Consider the following 21,477-nt stretch of genomic DNA (forward strand, 5'->3'; position numbering starts at 1 on the left):
ACATACATCCCCCTAGACGTTCAGTTATTTCAAACTGCACAGTAGATTCTTTTTTTTTTTAATTTTTTTTTTTAAGATTTTATTTATTCATTCGACAGAGATAGAGACAGCCAGCGAGAGAGGGAACACAAGCAGGGGGAGTGGGAGAGGAAGAAGCAGGCTCATAGCAGAGGAGCCTGATGTGGGGCTCGATCCCATAACGCCGGGATCACGCCCTGAGCCGAAGGCAGACGCTTAACCGCTGTGCCAGCCAGGCGCCCCCATTCCCTACACTTCTATCATGAGCTGTAGAGCCAGTGCTGTATGTACCTGTCTTTGCTACCTCTTTGGCAAACCAATAAAAAGCTGTAATTATTCAAAAGATCTTTGGGGCAGCTGTGTACAGAAAACTGATCTTACTCCCTGAGTTCTGCTCCTGTCAGTTGATGTATGAACTGTGGTTAACACAGTACTTTGTTTACAAATGGTGCCACAGCACTGGGACCTCTGCTGGTGTCCCAAGGATCCCTACATCTTCATGTGTCACACTCGTGAGCTGAGAGGTTGGTATCATTGTATTATGTATATCTGAGGATATGCTAAGTGCAGCTGTCATAGTATTATGTAGCATTATATTACAGCGTATATATACACATCCATGCCACGGTATATATTCTTACATACATCCCCCTAGACGTTCAGTTATTTCAAACTGCACAGTAGATTCTTTTTTTTTTTAATTTTTTTTTTTAAGATTTTATTTATTCATTCGACAGAGATAGAGACAGCCAGCGAGAGAGGGAACACAAGCAGGGGGAGTGGGAGAGGAAGAAGCAGGCTCATTGCGGAGGAGCCTGATGTGGGGCTCGATCCCATAACGCCGGGACCACGCCCTGAGCCAAAGGCAGACGCTCAACTGCTGTGCCACCCAGGCGCCCCTGCACAGTAGATTCTAATCCTGCTTTTACTTTTCACACTCACGCTTGTGCATTGCAAGTTTTCTATTTTCTTAGCCAATCAAAATCCTGTTATTCTCAAGATTATTGTCTCAGCTTCCTTGGTTCTAAGGATTTGTTATTAGGGTGTTTGCCTCTTACTATAAAGTACCAAATGCTTTCACATGAATAGAAATAAAGAATGAATGAAAGACTCCAGATGTTGCGTGAGCCTGCATTAATCTCTGTCTGCAAAGTGCCCCAATAGGTATATTTTTGAAGACTTGCCAGAAGAAAGAGGATATTTATTTCTTTAGGGACTCCATTCTTGGAGCTGTCCTCCTTGGGGCCCCAGCTGCTCTTCCTATCCAGTGTCTTCTGCAGGAGCAGGGCTTGCAACATGGCAGTGTGGGAAGTCTAGAAGTATCACCTCTCTTGTACCTAAGAGCAACTGGGAATTTGGAGATTGGAGCTGTACGTGAAAAAAATGATTACTTTGCCACTTTATGGACAGCAAAACTGAGGCTTTCACAGCTCATGATTTATTTAAGGCAGCAGTGCAGTTCAGAGACAGCTCTGGAATGAAAACCAATCGTCTCTGAGCCCCCCAGATAGATTGCTGGGACCATGAATCATCCTGCTACTAATATGAATAAAATAGCAAGTAAGATAGAAGAGTCTTGTTAATTCTGACCACTGGATACCATAACCTTTTCAAACCCTGTTGTCTTAATTATGATGGTAATTTTTTTTAATTAAAGATTTTATTTATTTATGTGACAGAGAGACAGCCAGCGAGAGAGGGAACACAAGCAGGGGGAGTGGGAGAGGAAGAAGCAGGCTCCCAGCGGAGGAACCCGATGTGGGACTTGATCCCGGAATGCTGGGACCACGCCCTGAGCCGAACGCAGACGCTTAACGACTGCGCTACCCAGGCACCCCTATGATAGTAATTTTTAAAAAGATTTTATTTATTTATTTGTCAGGTGGGGAGAGAGAGAGAGAGAGCACAAACAGGGGGAGCGGCAGGTAGAGGAAGAAGCAGGCTCCCCGCCGGGCAAGGAGCCTGATGTGGGACTCGATCCTAGGACCCTGGGATCAAGACCTGAGCCGAAGGCAGATGCTTAACCAACTGAGCCACGCAGGCATCCCAATTATGATAGTAATTTTTAAAATATTTTTTTAACTTTTAAAACATATAAACAAATAACAGTTTTTTTTCATTAAATGCATATTGTTGCAGGTGTTCACTGGGTAGCGAGTCCTATAATTAAACATACAACCTCCCAGGGAAGAGAAGTGGAAATACGGATACATTTCATCACAAACAGATTTACACCATCACACTGTTTCTGCATCTTGCCTTTTTTTTTTAAATTTAATGATATGTTACAGGTATCATTCCATGATGGCACAAAAAAGATTTACCTTATTTTTTACTGCTTCCCTGTATTGCTTGGTATAAAGGATTTGTCCTATGTGTATATTGGATTTATCATTTCTATAACTAGCCCGCAGTACTTCCCTAAGGCAAATCCTGCTGCAGTAATCACCCGAGATTCACTTCGCTTGTGCACTTGCAAAATTGTGGGCTTCAAAGGCATACATCGTGTCATTTCTTTCTCCAGCGTAACTGATCTGTTTTCATTTGTTTCTTTACGTTTTTGTCTGTTTCCTTCCAGCTACACAACCTGTAGAGTCAACTTACTGCCTTGATTTTCTGGAATTAACAACACTGATAGGACTACATAATAAATAATTTTTCCCCATACAAAATGGCACTTATCAAAACCAAAATATGTGATTAGCATGTTTTATTATTTTCATTTGAGTTTTATATGCTCGATCTATCTCTAGTTAAGAGGCAGTAAGAATGGTTCAGTTCTGTCATATTCCGCATATTATCAGTGTGTGTGTGTGTGTGCTCCTGCGTGGGAAAGACACGTAGTGGTGGGATTTGCATTTCTGTTTCATTTTGCCAGCATATATCCTCATCCCTGTTATACGGAGTTTTCAAATCAGAATATGACCTTTCCTTCTATAAAAACATCTACATTTATCCTCTGAGGTATTTTCCCTGTCATGTTATTTTTTAAATTTTTTCCCATTTTTTAAAAACTTTATTGAGATAGAATTCACGTACCTTATAGTTCGCCACGAAAGTGTACAATTCAGCGGGTTTTAGTATATCCAGAGTTGTGCAACTGTCACCACAAGCTGTTTAGAACATTTTCATCACCCCCCCAAAAACCCATGCTTTCGCTGTCACCCCCAAATGCTCCCATCCCTCGCATGTAAATGGTGAAAGATATCCTTGCCCTCCACAGTGGCTTTTCCATCATATTCCCATGCACGGTCCATTGGATGCTACTTTCCTCAGACCCTTCCTGTGTTATCAGAATATTTCATCTTTATCAGCCTTATAGATGAAAAATTGTTTCTTTCTTCGGTTTGCATGTACTGAATCAGGAATGGTGCTGACTGCCATGACCCTTTGGCCATTCGTGTCACCTGCTGTGCACCACTTTGTAGACCTACTTTAAATAAAAGCAAACATTGTCACTGCTTTGTCCCCATCCTCTGGTGCAGGCTACATGGGGCAAAGACCATCATGAAGTTAGTCCACCCAAATTACAGAAACAAGAGCATCCTCCAAGGAAGCCTTGAGCACCCAGAAACCCGCCCTGGGGCTCATTACCTGTATCCCCGGGCATCACCTGGTAGTGCCCATGTTCTTCTCTAGGATGACTCCCGTCCTTCCCCCAGTGTAGGTACATTACTGCTCCTCTATTTGGCTCCATTTTTTAAAAAAGACTTATTTATTTATTTTAGAGAGATAGCACGCACAAGCTGGGGGAAGCGCGGAGGGAGAGAAACTCAAGCAGACTCCGGGCTGAGCACAGAGCATGATGTGGGGCTCAGTCTCCCGATCCTGAGCTCATGACCCAGACTGAAATAAAGAGCTGAACGCTGAACCAACGGAGCCACCCAGGCGCCCTATTTGCCTCAATTTGACTTTGTCTCAATCCATCAACCACTATTTTTTAAATGGACATTCCATGGTCTTTGTTCAGTGCTATTAAAATCCAGTCACGCCCAGGGGCACCTGGGTGGCTTGGTCAGTTAAGCATCTGCCTTTGGCTCAGGTCATGACCCTAGGGTCCTGGGGTTGAGTCCTGGATTGGGCTCCTTGCTCAGCAGGGAGCCTGCTTCTCCCTCTCCCTCTGTCCCCCCACTCATGCTCTCTTGCTCTCTCTCTCTCTCTCTCTCTCAGATAAATAAAATATTTTTTAATTAAAAAATTTTTTTAATTTAAAAAATTTTTAATATTCTTAAATTTAATTTAAATAATTTAAAATTTTTTAATTAAAAAATAAAATGAAATCCAGTCACCCCAGGATAAACCTATCTTTATATATACACCTCTTAACCTGGTCTATGGATCCTGATAGCTTTTATCACCAGCTAAAGTCCCTGGTGAGACCCCTAATATCTTTCCCTGGCTGGAGGGTCTTTGGGAAGAGCCAGAGCTAGGCTGAAGCCAGCGAGCCAGAATTTCCAGGAGCAAGCATTTTCCCAGTGCTCCTTCCAGACCTGAGCCCATTTGGCTGTTAGTTACTGTCGGATCCTTTTTATAGGGAGTGTAGCCTCCAGTGATCAGGCGTAAGGGAGAAGCCTCAACCTTTCCCACCACGACCTCAGCACCAGGCTCCAGAAAGCCTCGGACTGAGTCTGTTATTCACGCTAGTATTTGTCAGCACGCCCTGCAATCCACCCCTTAGGTAAACCTCACCCACAAGATTTCCTCGCAGCAGAGGTGACAACAATATTCAGGGGCATTCCTGGCATATGTGACGCTCTAGATGGACCATTCGTGCTACGGCCTCCTCTACACTGCACATCGCTTCCCGTATAACCGTGCAACAATCAGTAACAAGCATCACCTTCCTGACTCACTACATACATTTCATTTTTATTGATTAATATTCAAATGAGAACGCAGTGCCACTTCTGTTGTATTTCTACCACACATGTGTGACCTGAATCTAGTAATGAGGAAGCATCAGACAAACCAAATCGAGAGACATTCTGTAAAATAATGGCCTTTCGTCTTTAAAAGTGTCACGATCCCGAAAATCAAGAACACACCAAGGACTGCCCCAGACAAGGAGAGGGAGGAGACCATACAGCTAAATGCAACTTGTGATTCAGAACTGGATCCTTTCTCAAAGGATATTACGGGGACAGTTGGTGACGTTTAAATGGGTCTGAGCATCAGATGGCACCATTGGGTCAGTGCTGATGTCCTGATTTTAATGATTATATAGTGTTATGTAGGAGAGTGTCCTTGTCTGCAGGGAATGTACACTAAGGAATTCAGGGTTAGTGGGACAACAGGTCAGCATCTTATTCTCAAACGGTTCAGGGGGAAAATATCATTTGTACGATAATTTGTCCTGTACTTCCAAGTTCCAATATACCTTGGGTATGTATTTCTGCTCACACCCAGCCCCCTGCTAAGGTGTAGATCCCACTTAACCAGCGCTTACACCTGCTCGCTCAATTATAAAGTACATGACCGTGTTCCCCCAGCTTGTAGCGCAGAGCGGAGGGCATTTGTGGAAAGTACGTGGTGTGTGCGTGCACCTTACTGTGCGCATGTGCTGGCTATAAGCAACTCCATTTGACCTAAGCATAGTAGATCGTCAAGGTGTTTTTCTCCTTCTTGGAAGTGGTTTGCAGTCCAGGCAGGATCTTTAACATGGAAGCCATCACTCCCAGCTGCAGCCCAAGCAGAGCAGCCGTGGGGACAGCAGGCTGTGGCACTGTCCCCATCCCCTGCCGGCAGCACAGGAAACACACCAGGGCTGTGCGGGGCAGCATGCCTGTGCAAAAGGGTATTGAGCGGTTAGTCCTTCTGGAGGAGAAGAATGGTTGTTAGTGAAGCTCCGTTGCCCCTGCACTTTCTCTGAGATAGTCCCACCTGCCATTTCAGCCCCGGAGGGAACAGCCTTCAGTTCTATGTGTCCTCCATCCCCTCGGTCCCCACCTCCCCCATCCTCTCTCCAGCTTCCTGGTGCACCCAGGCCCCAAACCTCGATGGGCATAAGAGTCACGGTGGACCTTGTAAAAAGTACATCCTGCGTCCCTGCCCCAGGGGCTCTAACCCACTTAGGGTGCGCCTAGGAGCGTGTCTTTTTAACAAATGCCCAATATTTGATGGCTGTGGTCCGTGGACGCTCAGAGAAGCCCTGCTCTAGTGCAGGAAAACAGGGCTTGCGGTCAGAAAGCCCAAATTTGCCCTCACAGCTCTTTCTCTGCACACTGGAGGACCTCGGGCAAGTCACCGGAGCTCCCTGGGGCTCAGGTTCAACCTCCACACCCAGGGTCTGTTGTAAGGATCAAATGCAGTAAAAGGCAAAACGCTTTGCAAGCTGCCAAGCTCTACAGAAGCGAGAGTGAGACTCTTGCCCTGCTTATTACGTTAACCTTGGTGATCTGCCGGTGGGTATTATAGGCACTCGGGTTCGATGCTTTTGGTGCCTTGTAACCGATTTTTTTTAAAAGGTGTCTTTCTCCCCCTTCCCGCCAGCCTTCAGTACAGCCAAGTGTGAGAAACTGCAGAAGGAGAAGGAGGAGCTGGAGAGGCGGTTTGAGGAGGAGGTGCGCAAGCTGGGCTGGCAGCAGCAGGCGGAGCTGCAGGAGCTGGAGGAGAGGCTGCAGCTGCAGTTTGAGGCGGAGGTGGTGCGCCTGCAGGAGGAGCAGCACGCCCAGCTGCTGCGGATCCGGAGTCAGCACGAGGAGCAGGTCAGTGTGCCGCTCCGGGCTCTGCCTCTGCTGCCGGGACACGCCGCTGGGAGGGGGAGGGGAGCCGGCGCTGCCGCTGTTGCCGGAAGTCCTGCTCTGCAGGTGAGCTTCTGCGAAGTTCGCTCTCCGACTTCATTTCTTCATACTGTCCCCTCTCTTCCTCCCCTCCAGCCACCCTGGTCTCCCTCCCTCTCCCTTCTTCCCAGGCACGCTCCCACCTGGGAGCTTTTGCATTATCTATGCCTTCTGCCTGGAATGCTCTCCCTCTAGACGTTCTCCAAAGTCATTTCTCAGTGAGGCATTTTTTTTTATCCAAACGTACAACCCCTCCCCTGTCACACACACACTCTTCCCGTCCCCTCCCTACTCTAGTCGCTTATTGCTGTTGAACGAACTGTAAATCTTACTGGGTCCGCTGTTTGTCATCTGTATATGCCACGGAGGGCAGTGATCATCACAAGCAAAGGCACCTAGCACTTGTGAGGCACCGGGGACTGCTCTTAACTCTCTACAGACTCTCTAAACCTCGCAACAGCCCTGTGAGGGGGGTACTGACATCGCCCCCATCTTACGGGTGAGAAGACCGAGACCCAGAGGTTAAATAACCTGCCAGAACTCACAGGGTGGGGCATGGAAAAGCCGGGGTGGAACCCAGTCTGGCCCCAGGGTCCGTGCTGTCCAGCATGAGGTTCCAGTTGTCCTCCAGGTCTACCAGTGGCCGATGTCTGGCGCCGGACCCAGCCGGCCCTCGGCTCGCATCTACTAAATGAAGGAATGGACTCCTCTGGTTAACCTCAGCCCGGCAGTCTTCGTAGAGAGGACAGTGCCCTGGAGCAACTGGGGAGGATTCCCAGGGTCGCGCCGCCCCCACAAGCTGGCTGCCCCTCCAGGACTGGGGTTCGTGCAGTGAGACCCCAGGTCCGCTGGGGGTCTCCCTGTGCTTCTGTGAGAGCTAGCTCAGCTCCTGTCTCCCCTCGTCTTCCCAAGCCCCCAAGCCCTGATGCCCTAATGCCGGCCTTCTAGCAGGTGTGTTATTTCACGGTGTCTGCTTGCGACATCCCTAAAGTAAACGGGCATTTGTGAAGAGCGCTCTTTAAGTCTCAGGAGCGCGCTGAGTGGCCCTTCATTATCATGAGTATTCGGGCTGCTCTCCTCGGTCGGCTTCCAAATAAATATGCTGGACGGCAGTCCCCAGAGGCTTGTGAACTCAGGAGGCACAAGAGTCATTTCAGAGTAATAATAAGTACCGTTGTTGTAAATTAAAATCTCCCGCTGGACAGCCCTTTATTCGGCTTCTCAGGTTAGCATTCTCCTTTTCTAGAGGCCTGTGGAAACCAGACACACCTGCCCGCTTGAGGTCCATTAGACCTCGAGACCAGGAAACAGAATAGCTGGCAGCTAGAGTTACCTGCTGCTGCTAAGATTAGAACCTGAGCCCCCGCATCTTGCCTCCTAAGCTCTCAGAGCAGAGCTCCCATGAATAGACACTTGCACCTGCTGCTGTCCATAGCCTTCGTGATTTCCTGGCCCCTCGGTACATCTCAAATGCATGCAGAGACCAGCTTGTTCTGTGCCTCTCTGTCCCTGGGCTGTTCACTGCCAGTTTCACATAGAATGTGTTTTCCCCCACATTCACGAAAAGATTTCTGGTCTGAAGTTCTGGGTTGGTTGAGAAGATGCCAGGAGGCAGGGAGGCTGGTCACCAGCCGGAGAAGGTGTTTTGAGGGAGCCCTCTGAGCAAAGGCTCATGTCGGGGTGCAGTGTATGGGAACCACAGAGCCAAAGCCATAGCTGAGTGGAGCCCGTCCTCTAGTGGAACGCTACTGGGGGCCTCACGAAATTTCGCCGGTGCCGGCACACGTGCTGGGAGACGTGCTCTGGCCTGGCCGCTGAGCTGGGACACAGCCTTGCAGAGACTTGATACTGGGAGGGATTGGAAAGAAAGAAGGCCCCGACCTTTCCCCTTGAGAATGAGTTACATAAGCCACCTATGTATATTCCAGAAGTGCTCTGTCTTGGGAAGGCTCTGAGCTGCGTTCTTCTCAATCCTTCATAACAGCCAGTGGTTCATGTATTTATTCATAGGTGCAAAGATTATTTAGCGGATGCCACTGCGTGCAAGGCATTATGGCAGGCGACTGGGAGAGATACCAAGATTCGAGATACCCAGGTTAGAGATCAGGGGCAGTTCTGAGACAAGTACCCAAGAAACTGGTAATAGTGGGTGAGAAGTACAGAGGATGTGTTTAGGAATTTAGGTTACTTCCAGCTATAAGGAAAGGGGAAAGCTTTATGATGGAAATAGCTTCTCAAGACTTTCCATGTGGGTAAACCTTACCTATGGAAACCCATTGGTTTGGGGGCGGGGGGATGGTGATTTAAATCTATGAATCATCTGCTGCTTTCCTGACCCTCCCCTTGTCCAGTGGAGAGCCTGCCCGCAGTGGGGAGGATGATGAAATGCGCCTCAGTCCAGCATCCCGATTTGCAGACGGAATAAATGCCCGCCGATCTGGTGCGGGAGGAGACTCGAGTGCATGACCGCCGTGGAGATTGGGATGCTCTGTGGTACGAGTTACCCTCGCGGGAATCTCCACACTTGGTGGGTCTTTCTTATCAGGGACAGTTGCACTTGGCAATGCTAACTGCACAGGTAGCAGCATCTCTGTGCTCCTGGATCCTTAAAAAGTTAATCAATCTGGCTTCTCCTCATGCCCCAGCGCCCCTCAGCTGGCAGGGGGGAGGCGGCGTTGGTTTCGACGCGCAGGATTTTTGGGGGCTTTAACTCAACGTGGGAGCTCACTGCTAGGGCAGGCTGACCTCTGAGTTCACTGCAGGAACTCCAGTAGGACAGATCCAGCCATTTGCTCTCCTGGAGGGGCAAAGACTGTCTCCGCCTACACCTGGGGATCACTCGGGGAACTTCTGACAAAACACCCCTCCCTTGTCTTTACCCCACATGAATTAAATCAGAATTGCCCCGGGGGTGGGCTGGAATATAAAAGCTCCCAAGGGCCCAGCACTGCAGGTATCCTGGGACAGGCAGGGCCCAGTCCTGCAGTCTCTGGTTAGGGGCACGAGCAGGGGGCATGGTTTGTCTCTTGGCTTTCCTCAGTGCCCTCCAAGATATGGAAGGACTTTGATTTTAAAGGTATGACTGAAAGGTGTTTCATTAAAATCAGCTCTCATTCTATAGCTAGCTACACATTAATAGAAGCCAGATTGCCAGAGCTTCCCTTTCTCGAAGCACACAGATTTTCACTGTAATGCTTTTCCTCGTTAGCCCCAAGCGTCGTCACTTCTCTGTCCAGCTCGCAGCCCTCCCTTCTGGGCTGCCTGTGGCTGTTCCCCAGGGGTACTTAGCCTCAGAGCCTAGTACCCAGCTATCAGATGTGTGACCTTTGACACCATCGCTCCAAGACCCTTGGGCAGTTTGTCTTACTCCCTGGCCCGGCCCTGAAGTCACTCTCCTCCAGGGGCCACTGGTTCCTGCATGCGCTATGGATTCCGCTCAATAAAGTCTGAGCGGAGCCCTTCCTGAGGTGCGGCTGTGTCGGTCCTCTGGAATTTCCACCATCCTTGTCTCATATCCAGGACACACTTCCTACCCTTTCCTGAAGAAATCATCCTTTTAGGCTAACTGGCAGCCTCAGCATCCCCACGCTCAATCAGAACGAACAGAGGCCACTTTGTGCATCATCTTGCATTATGTCTCTGTGGTCCGACGTGGCAGGCGTCAGCCGCCGGCAGCAGAAACTACACTCTCCCTAATCAAACAGAATGAGGTCCCCAGGGGCCTGCTGTCTTCCAGCCCCAGAACCCCTGCACGCTGCGGGGAGGCGGTGCAGGGAAGATAGGGCCTTCTGCACACAGCTGTCCACGCGCTGGGCCGCAGGGGACAGGGGCACGCCCTGGGATGCAGTGAAGTCGCACTGGGCCCTCTGGCATGGCTGGCTGCCTGCTGAGAGCCAGTGCCCAGGTGTTGTACCAGGGACGGAAGGGAAGGAGGGTCTCATCATTATCTGGAAAGGAATGGGGAGAGTAAACACGGGCCGGCCCCCTCTGTCTGGTCAGATAGGAATAGTCTGGGGAGGCAGTAAATGGGAGTTTAATCTGGTCTGCGTTTAATGACTGACACCGAGACAATACAAAGCTCAGATGTCTTCATTCTAAAGGTCAGTCTTCTCTAAGTGAATCGCCGAAGCCTCAGACAACTGTATTTTGCAAATGGCTAAATGAGGTAGGCCCCGGAGCTGTGCTCTTCCCCATCTGAGGCTGGTTTTTCCAAGCCTTGGCTCTGCCGTAGCTCGGCCCAGCTGAGCAGCGAGCAGCTGCGGGAGTGGAGCCGGCCACAGGGAAGAGCTGCCTTGCTGCCTGACCCGGACTGTTCCAGGGGCACCTGATGGACTCCTCGGTGGCACAGCCCACAGCTCCCTCCGCCTGGAGGAGGGATGAGGGGGGCCAGCAGTGGTTTAAGGGGGCCCTGCCCAGGCATCTAAAAGGAAAAGAAGGATGCTTCACCCAGCAGAGGTCTGCTGTGGCCTGATAGAGTTTCATGCCTTTTGCCTCTGACTGGGTGATCTGTGCACAAAATGACCTTGTGTCTCCCTTGGTTCAAACTGTCTGAATCTCCTCACATGCCTTCAGGAGGTTTCCAGCCTTCTCAGGCTAAAAGCCCTTACCGGCTGCTTCGGAGTGGGAGTTGTGGGAATTAATACCATGACAAGAAAGAGGAGGCCAAGAGTGGACAGCCCCTACCTTGTATTCTTTAAAAACCATAAAGATGTCTAGAAATTACTGAAATCACAAAATTACTGAAGAGTAAAGGCTATTGTGCCCAAAGTTTGACTCATTGGCTCTCACTGGTTTCCTTCAAAACATACTGGGCATTCCACTCTTTGCATATGGTCTTTCAGAGTTAGGGACTTAGTATTTCACTCATAAGAGCACCTCTGAGAGGCCGTAACAGATAGATCATGCCCTCACATCACCCTTAACGTATTTTATCACCAGTAAGTCGAAGACCCGCCTTCCAGCAAACCAGAAGGGCATATGTTTAGCCACAAACAGAATGTAGCATTGCCAATCAGGGCGCATCCACCTCCAGGGACACGTGGACTCTTCTGGAACCTCGCCCTTCCATGCATCTGTCTTTCCTGAAACTACCCGTGGCAATCTGTGTAAGAGCCCAATAAGTTAGAATCGTACCAAGGACTGATGAAAGATTTTTCTTTATACCGAACTGGGTAACATAACTCCAAATAATGTGTGCGTACTTGTTTCTGCAGTGTGCCATGGGCTTAACTGACATCAGTAATAAAGTAGAAAGAAAAGATATTTCCATGTTTTTAAGTCAGTGATTTAGTTTTCCAAGAGACTAAAAGGCTCTGGACAAAGACGCCATAAAAACCTCATATAAACAGGAATTGGACAATTAAATACTGTGGTAGTCAGCCTTTCTGCTGAGTGCATTCTTCGCTCTGAGCCGTAAGTAAAATATTGTTTAATCAAGAATGACCAGTAAATAAAATTGAATCATTGCACACCATGTCCGTCTGCATATTATCAGGCAGCGTTCCTGACACGGTGGAGTTCGTTGTTGGTTTTGCCAGAGATATTTCTTTTTTAGTGGATGAAGTTCTCATTTTCCATAGGCGAGAGCAGTCAGACAAACTGTCCTACGCAATTACACTATCCGGAATGGGAATCCGTCCCATCTTAAAATAAAAATACTCCGATGCACCCACTTCACGAGCCGGCTTCCTTTCTCGTGGAGAGCCCTTCCTCCTTGCGGATTGAAGGTCAGCCTGTGAGTTACCCCGGAAAAAGGAGGGGCTCTGGGAGCTGGCGCAGTATTACCTGCTAGAAGCCGTGTGTTCTTACCGGGCCCATCAAAGGGTGTCAGGCCCCAGGCCCGTTTCCTGGTCCAGTGTTTCTCAAATGCTGGGTTTTGATATATACTAGTAGGTTGTGAAGTAAATTCAGGGGCTTGTAACTGGCAGGTTGAAAAACAAAGTAAAATAAAAATGTTAAAACCAGGTTATTTCAAGGAGGAAGGGAACGGGTTGTCTTGTGGGGCTCTGGTTTTGTGTGTGCACGCATGCACAATGCACGGTACGGTGGTATTTTTTAACAATGGTTCACTGACAAAGAATTTGGAAAAACACTGTTCTGGTTTGCTACCAGGGGGAGAGGTGATGTTTTGAAATTACTCCTCAAAGTCACCCCATTCGAGGTGAAAGCAACAAGCACGACAATAGCAAAAACAGTAAATATATTGGGAAGTGGGGTGGTTTGCGGAGATCAGGAAGGGTGAAAATAAAAGTCCTGGACCAGCGCACACCTGTGATTACATTCTGGAAATGTGCCTTCAGCCAGAGAAACGGGAGTAGCTCCATGTTGCCTGGGCGGGAAGTCCGAATTGCAATCTGGAGGGCAGGGTATGGTGAAGCAGGTGTGCTGCACGTACAGGCCCGCCGGCCTGCCCTGGCGCTGGGGACAGCACCCTGTGGCTTGGGCTGCGGTCTTGCTGGGGCAGGCAGCAGCGGTGTGTTTGAGAGAGTTTCACCGGTGCAGTCAGACAGACCGAGGCCGACTGCCAGCTCTGCCATTTACGAGCCCTTGGCAAAACATCTCGAATGCCTCTAAGCCTCGGGCTCCTTGTCTGTAAAATGGACATAAAAATGTTGCTGTGAGAGTTAAGTGCAGGAACCGCTAGCAGGCGGCTTAATAAAGGTTAGTTCCCTCCATTTATCTTGTGTACTGATGCTCCCACCTGCCACTGGGCAACAGAGAGCGGACCATCCAGTAGAGGGCCCTCTTTTCCTTCTCCACTGTTGTCTCAGCGATTGGTGCAGGAGAAGGAATGGGAGTGGGAAGGGGACAGGCAGGAAGCCAGGCCCTGGGTAGTGAAGAGGTGGCTCAGGCAGCTGTCCCCCACCGGGAGCCCCCAGCCTCCTGTAGACAGCTGGGCTGAGGCAGTGACTTCCCTGTGACCTCCCCCTGACTCAGGGGCTGCCACTTCATCACCAGATCCTGGCTCTCCTGCCTTGGTGCAAGGCCAAGATGGCTGTCATCCCAGCAGAGTGGCTTGTCCTTGACGTTTTGGCCACAGACTTTCTACTGGTTGAATTCCACCTCTGTTCTCCAAGCAGCAAGGACACTCCTGCCACCCATTCCCCCGCTGTGTGTAACCATAGCTGTGGCCTCCTTCAGGTAGAAGATCTCACGGCCAGCCATGAGGCTGTTCTCCTAGAGATGGAAAATAACCACACGGTAGCCATCGCGATCCTGCAGGATGACCACCACCACAAAGTCCAAGGTAGCTATCGGACTCGACGTATGCGGCAATTCAGGGTGGGCCGTGCGAGCCAAACCTTTGCTGCTGCCCTTCCTCTCTTGCTCCTCTTCCTGTCTTCCTTCCTCTCTGTCCTATTGTGTCTTTTGTGTTGCTTCCTATGGAAAGAAGAGTTAAAAATCCAGGATTCAGTATTGTCTTAGAGCACAGTATTACGCATGGGACAAAGTGTCATGATCTTAAAATTATGAAATTCATTATGGGTATATAGATACTAGTGGTGGTTTATACCATCTCCAGAATAGGTACTAACTTTTCTCTGGGGTTTTCCAGATCAAGTGCCCTAAAATCCATCACTTCACTGTAGGAAAATGGTCTCTGGAAAGGGAATATAAATGGAAATAGTACAGTCAGCCATGGTGTTGCCTTTTGCGTCTGTATTTTCATAAAAATAGACCTGGTAGAGTTTTCTGATGAATGAAATCTCACTTAGATACCACATCCAAGGCATTTGAATTATATATAAATGTCAAGGCAATGTAGGTGTATTTAATGATAGATAAAAAAAATTTATTACTATGGTCAGGGTGATGCTTTCAATGACTAAGACTAGTCATGCAGACAGCCAGGTAGACCAGAAGCCTACATGGCGTTATGTCAATGAAATCAGCACAAACTTTCTTTTAACCCAGATGTAAATTTCAGCTATAAACAATTGGATTTCTTAGAGACTTTCACCATCATTCCTTAAAAGATTTGGGTCAATGGAAACCACAAAGTCTTTCCTAATTGCAGTTCATGCCAGCCAGAATGATAATTGCTGGCCTCCCGTGCTCTCCTGTTCTACGCATGTGATCCTGGCTGATTAATGGAACCTTTCCTCCCTGCAGTTATAATGCGAAAACAAATTGCTTGTGTAGCCAGAATGAGATGTGTTTCACCCAGTTAATAAGACTCTTTCCATCTGGAGGAAAATAGAATCCATTCACTAATAATTCTTACATGACATCTCTCTCTGCCTGACTTGCAAATTATGACTGGAATGACACTTTTCACAAAATAGAATTGTTTCAAACTCCCCAAGAGGAGCCAGTCCAATTAGTCCATCCTTCTGTCTGAGCGTCTTCGTATCGACTCTTCGCTCAAGCGAATCCTTGAGATCTGTGGTTTCCAAAGTGTCCTTGCAGGCACAGCCCTGGCCCCCTTCACACATCCACTCCCCAGCAAGCGCTGGCCGGCTGGATGGCTGCTCACAGCAATGCTATCCTTGGAAGGCCGCCTTCTTCAGCCCCAGGTTGCTGCTTCGTTGTGGAAAAGAGACTGATTTAACGTTGATTACCCAGCTGTTCCACCGTGAGGAAGACTTGGAGAATCGATGAGTATTGTGGAGAATCCAACTAAGCCAGAGTCGTGGTAGAGCAGGTTGTAGGAACGATGTGTGTGTGTGTGTGTGTGTGTGTGTGTGTGTATGGGGGGGTGGACGAGTGCGTGCGTATGTGCGTGCACGCTCACGTGCACACATGCTCCCAAGCACAACTGTGGTTGGGGTTTTGTTTTGTTTTGTTTATGTTTTTAGAGAGAGGGAGTGGGGAAGGAGCAGAGGTCAAGAGAGAATTTTAAGCAGGCTCCACACTCAGCACAAAGCCCAGCGTGGGGCTTGATCTCACGACCCAGAGATCATGACCTGAGCTGACATCAAGAGTCAGACGCTTAACCAACCGAACCACCCAGACGCCCCTACGCAATTATGTTCTGTCTGCTTGCCTCCCCCATTCTTTCCTCTTTCCCTCTTTTTCCTTCTTTTTNAGCTTTCCCCATCTCACTCCTCTTTCCCTCTTTTTCCTTCTTTGTCCTATTCCCTTCCTCTTTCTTTCACTGTCTTCTAAATAGCACTGCATATAATTTCAAAGTATGGAGAAGTCTCTTGAGGCTTCAGTCTGCTATCTACCAGTGTCCCTTATTTACCTACATCCTAAGTCTGCAGAGTCTTGTCTGATCCTTTTCAAAACGCCAACTTAACTATTTGATCTCTTCTCTCCAGAACTGGTGTCTACCCATGAGCTTGAAAAGAAAGAATTGGAAGAAAATTTTGAAAAGCTGCGGCTGTCATTACAGGTTAATATTCATTCTCTTAACTCTGATATCAAGATAATGGCAGCATCATTATGCCTGTCTGCAGACGTTTATCCAGCACCTACTGTGTACTGGATCCTGCACTAAGCATTGGAATATAGAGGTAAATGGGACAGACTCCCTGCTCCTTGGGAAGTTACTGTCTGCTCGGACAGCTGTGACCTAAACAGTGACAGACAACACGAAAGGTGACACGTACTTAGACGCCCAATGAATAAACCATTAGTGAGCCCATAGGAGTTCAGAGACACTGCTCCCCACTTGCCATGGTCAGAGGGGTACCTGAGCTGTGTCTGAAGGAAAGGGAGGACTTGGTGAGGAGAACATTCTAGGCAAGGGGAGTAAAGGGGTCATTAAGGACAGATGTCATAAGACATGTTCTGGGTATTATAAAAGGGGCTTTAATTACCTGGAAGTGGGTGAGATGAAAAGAACCTTCTTTGCCTTCCACTGCCAACCTGCAGAAAATGTGGGTATCAGAGGCCAGGTTGCTGCCTTCTGACCTCTACGGGGAGAATGATGGGTCTCCCCAATCACACGCATCTCCCTCCAGCCTTCTAGAGACCCAGGCCACCCCCAGCCCTAGGGCGGAGCCGCCTGGGAAGCAAGGGTGAGATCGGCGGTCTTGCTTCCATTCCCAACTATGGCTGCCTCAATTATAACAAGATTATTTGTTAAATATTAGGGACACTCACATCTGGAAACTGTGGAAGGTGATCACTAAAACTATAATACAAAGGCAGGAATTTTTGCTTCTTTGATGGCATTCTTTCCCCTGATAATGTTCATATACAGAGCCTGCCCACCATGAAAAAAATCCAGGATTGTGGAGCTAGCCAGTGTCACAACTATGGAATGTACTATTCAGAAGTTTTAAAGTGGGCAGCCGCCTGCTGTGAGCCCAACCCCCCCATCCATCGGTCCGTCCACGGTCCTGCAGAATGCCTGCGCAGTCCCCGTGTGGCTTAGCCTTGGCACATTAACCCCAGACTGCCGTCGTGTACCCCACATCCCACAGCATCAGGTGCACTCCCCCTCAGGAACACAAGCCAGGACCACACCACGACGTAACAAAAACCCCATTCAGTCCAAAACCAAAAGAAGTGAGTTTTGTTTCATACGTGAGTCTTCACTCTGCCACTAACATTAAACTGTCATGAATTGTACATATTTTAGTTGTAACTCTCCGTGGGCAGAATTCATCTGGGCTGGAGATTGGTACAAAGAGGATGGAATTGCGTTAAGCCGAACTTTCTGGGCTACTGGTGGCTAGAGAAGCAGGTCTGGGGACAAGAGATGTGAGCTTTGAGTTTAAATCCCCAGTGTACCTCCTCTCACTAGCTTTGAAATCATGGACAGTCACAGAAGTTCTGTAAACTTTACTTTACTCATCTGTAAAATGGGGGCGCTAACAATACCTTCCTCAGGGCGTGAGCGGATGAGGGGAAATAATGGTGTAACGTGCACAGCACTAGGTTGGCTCATGGCGGACGCTAACAAGCGGCAGCTGTTGCCGTGATAATAGTTTCAAGTGCTGTTACATTTACTACCACGACTGTCATGCCATTGGTTAATTCCTGAGTGGCCCATGCTGTGCCGGGTCACCAGCTGGGCCTTTCTGCCTCTCGGCTTGACTCAAAGGAGCCAACCCAAGTGGAAAAACAGTCCATTCTGTCTGACTGCTGTGGCACCGTTGTGTGCCTATGAATCTGTTTTGAGTAATAGCGAATAAGGCAGAAAAAACACAGTTTGACATTTTAGATCCATCCTAGGTGGCATTTGCCTGATGCGACTTTCATTGTTTTGCTTTTCAATGGAGGAGGAGAGACTTGAAAGAAATGCTTCCTCTGACAGCGCGGACGAGTTTGGTGTAGGAGCCATGTAGCGGTACAGCCATTTGTAGGCACGTTCTGGAAGGCGGCGGCACCGCGCAGTGACTGCGTGCTGGACCCCGGCCGGGGTCGCCCTGGGCTGGGATTTACCTTCCCCAGCTCCTGTGCGTGCAGACTCCCACGGACAACTCTGTCCCCCTAATGCGCCAGCACTTGCATTTAATGGCGCTGGGGGGGGGCTTTTTTTTTTCTTAAAAATGAAATTGGAGGTAACTGGAAACAAAAAGAAAGAGGAAAAGGAACCTGCCAAAGATGGTTTGGAAAACAGGGTCCTCTGGTGAGATGGAGAAAACAGGCAAGCCAGCACGTCATACGTGCCAGTGTTTTTATGTGGGATTCCAGAATTTACAACACCTAGCTCTTCACATGAAGGGGGTGAAGCCGTTTCTCTTGCCAGAAGAGTTCCTGGGGAGACCCTAGGCCCTTCATTTTAATGTCACAGAAATGGTGTCATCGGGCGGAGCACGTTGGGATACTCTGCAGAAGGAGGCACCGTCTCTCGCTGTGCCTGAGCAACGAGAGACAGCCCGCTGCCCGGCATCCTCCGCTCGCCTGCGGTGTTCAGGCGTTGCTGGGCTTGCGTCTGCCCTGACAGCCGGGGAAGGGGCAGAGGTGGTTCCTCCTGAGACACACCGTCATCTTCTCAGCCTGCACACGGAGAGCTGCCCCACGGCTGGTGTGTGCCGGGGGCCAGCACTGGTCTAGCTGGGCACAGGGTCTACATGGGAGAAAAGACTCAGCTCCCACGGCAGCTCACACCAGGGACGTGTAGTCCAGCCCTGAGGCCCGGAAAGGCCGAGAGGAGGCCGGGAACGAGCGGAGAAGGAGAGGGAGCTGGCCAGTGGAGGCGGTGCTGGGGAGAGAGCTGGAACGTAAAGTGGGGGGTGGGCGCAGTGCAAACTGAGCTGGGAGACAGGAGAGGCTGATCAGGAGATCACCGTGTGAGATATGCGCTTCATCTTGATGCCAGTGGGGTTTTACACAGAGGGGGTGACGGGTTCAGGTTTGCACTGGAGAAAGCTCCCCCTGACTCCAGCATGAGGGCAGAAGAGTTATAACCCAGGCCCAGGAAAAAGCAGCAGTGGGGCTAAACTTCAGGTAGAGGGAGAGGGACCAGGAGGGTTCGAGGATTCCAGGGACATTAAGCAGGTGGAATTGGCAGGACTAAATCCTTGACCCCAAAATTAGTGTGTGTGGTGGTAGGAGGAGGGGTCTCAGGCAGAGAGGGAAGTCAAGGATGGTTCGATGGTTTATAAATGAGGACAGTTCTTCTCTGAGATGGGTATATCGTTCTTCCTAAAGTCGGGGACTAGACACCTCCCTCTGCTGACAGTCTGCCTCTGTGAGGTCCCACACTGCATTATTTGAGGCCTCCCGCCAACGAGCTGCTGCTTTGGAGAGGAAGGGTGGCGTACTCACGTCGGGAGGCGCTCTGAAGTCGAGCCGCCTGCTCTGAGTTCTTCCACATAGTGTCAGGGCGCTTTATGCGTGGCGTAAACACCACGTGACCCCTCTTGGTGACAACCGTGGGACAGGCAATCCAAGCAGCCTCTCATCCTGTGACCCTGGACCTTGCAAAGAGCGGGCCAGGTGGGGTGGCCCTCTCTTCACAGCTGCCCAGGCCGCCATGTCTGCAGTGGACCGAGCTGGGCTTCTTGTCATCCTTGCAGGACCAGGTAGACACGCTGACCTTCCAGAGCCAGTCTCTTCGGGACCGAGCGAGACGCTTTGAGGAGGCTCTGAGGAAGAACACTGAAGAGCAGCTGGAGGTAGTCATGCTCCCCAGGCCCCGCGGCTCCCACCGGAGCCTCACCCTGGGAGTCACCTCGGCAGTCTCCCCCGGACATGGGACCTCTGTGTGGGAGTGACAGCTGGCCAGGACATGTCCCTGTTGGCACTGCTCTCCTGACACAGATGACAGCTGCGGGTTTCTCCAGTGACATGTTCTCCTTGCCAGATTGCACACTGCTCCCCAGCCACTGTCCCCAAGCTCCTGTGACCCACACAGCCTGGGAGCTCTCCACCCTGGCTGGGACCCGCCTTCCCCCGTTCTCCCCCAGCTTCGGGTGAGGCTGGCACGGGAGTTCTCACTCACGCCTGCCTTTGGAGGGGGAGGGCAGTGTTTTCCAGAAAAGCTGGCAAAATTCCTTCCCACTGATGGAGGATTGCCAGATAAAATACACGACACCCAGTTAAATTTGAATTAAAAATAAGTGAATTTTTTAGTATCAGTATATCCCATGTAAAACTTATATTTAAAAAGGTTGCTTATCTGGAATTCAAACTCAATGTCCTATATTTTGTTGTTGTTGTTGTTACATCTGGCAACCTTACCGTAGCATTTCTTTTTCTAAAGTGCCTTTTCTGCTTTTTAAACCACTTTGCTCATTTCCTAGGCAAGGATTCACCCACCCACCCAACCCCCCCGCCGAACTCTCTGCATGGGCACAGGGGAGACCTGTAAATCCCAACTGGTCTGTTGAATCAAGCAGTCTGGGTCAATGTTAAAAGCCAATGTTGAATTTACTCTTTTTACCCCAGGAGCTCCCTTTGGGGGACAGGCTGGTAGCATCCAGCCATCCCAGCATCCAGACTTTTCAGTGGGTGATGGCTTTACCTCTCGTGTTCCCCAGGGAGCTGGATGTCTTGTAGCATTTCCAGTGGGAAACCAGTGAGCATCTCTTTCAGGGAGGGCTGTGGGTGGGCTCCTACTCACGCTCCAGTGCCTACTGGGAACCTTGTTACAGAGGCTACCTTTAGCTGAATCATGGCGCTGGTGAATACAGGGCTTTGCTGGGAGCCCTGGTAAGTAGCTCTTGCCCTCTGCCGTTGTAGATTGCCCTGGCTCCCTATCAGCACTTGGAAGAAGACATGAAGAGTCTGAAGCAGGTGTTAGAGATGAAGAATCAGCAAATACACCAGCAGGAAAAGAAGATTATTGAGCTGGAAAAACTGGTGAGTCGGCCTGCCTCCTAGGACAGCCCCAGGAAGCCGAACAATATGCCTTCCTGTCATCACGGATGTCTTCATTCCCTGCACCCAGAGGGTGGGCCCTTCCCTGTCCGTTGCTTACACCAGAGCAGAAAGTGCCCTGGCTGAGTCTCATGACCTTTCTTAGGAAGCCAGGAATTCTGATAAGGAATCCCAGGTGGCCTCGTTTTGCAAAACTGGGGAGCCCTCCTGACTCCCTGACTCCTTCCCCCATCCATCACTGCTCCCCTGGGGGACGGCTGCTTCCTCCCTCCTCCCTGCGGGGGACGGATGGTGAGCCAGCATCAATGGAGCGCCACTGAGGTGTGTGCTGGGCACTGCGCAAAGCACTTTTTACCTGTGGTGGTTCTTTAACCCCCGACAGCAATCCACCAGAGCAGGTACCGCCCAGAGGCTCCTTCCATTGTTTCAGATGCAGGTGGAGGCCTAGGCAGAGAGCGTA

General features: G+C 49.7%; 1 protein-coding gene across 1 annotated transcript in view; it reads left to right on the top strand.

The window, feature by feature from the left end:
- LOC103664324 (microtubule-associated tumor suppressor candidate 2) overlaps nucleotides 1-21,477 on the top strand; it is a 73,609-nt gene that overhangs the window by 43,100 nt on the left and 9,032 nt on the right. The window contains exons 3-7 of the mRNA XM_008692186.2: nucleotides 6,508-6,722; nucleotides 13,938-14,043; nucleotides 16,061-16,134; nucleotides 19,715-19,813; nucleotides 20,880-20,999. Coding sequence (XP_008690408.1) covers nucleotides 6,508-6,722; nucleotides 13,938-14,043; nucleotides 16,061-16,134; nucleotides 19,715-19,813; nucleotides 20,880-20,999 — 614 coding nt within the window. The remainder of the gene's footprint in view (nucleotides 1-6,507; nucleotides 6,723-13,937; nucleotides 14,044-16,060; nucleotides 16,135-19,714; nucleotides 19,814-20,879; nucleotides 21,000-21,477) is intronic.

This window comes from Ursus maritimus, unplaced genomic scaffold (assembly GCF_017311325.1).
Source record: "Ursus maritimus isolate PB19 unplaced genomic scaffold, ASM1731132v1 scaffold_10, whole genome shotgun sequence".
Classification (NCBI taxonomy): domain Eukaryota; kingdom Metazoa; phylum Chordata; class Mammalia; order Carnivora; family Ursidae; genus Ursus; species Ursus maritimus.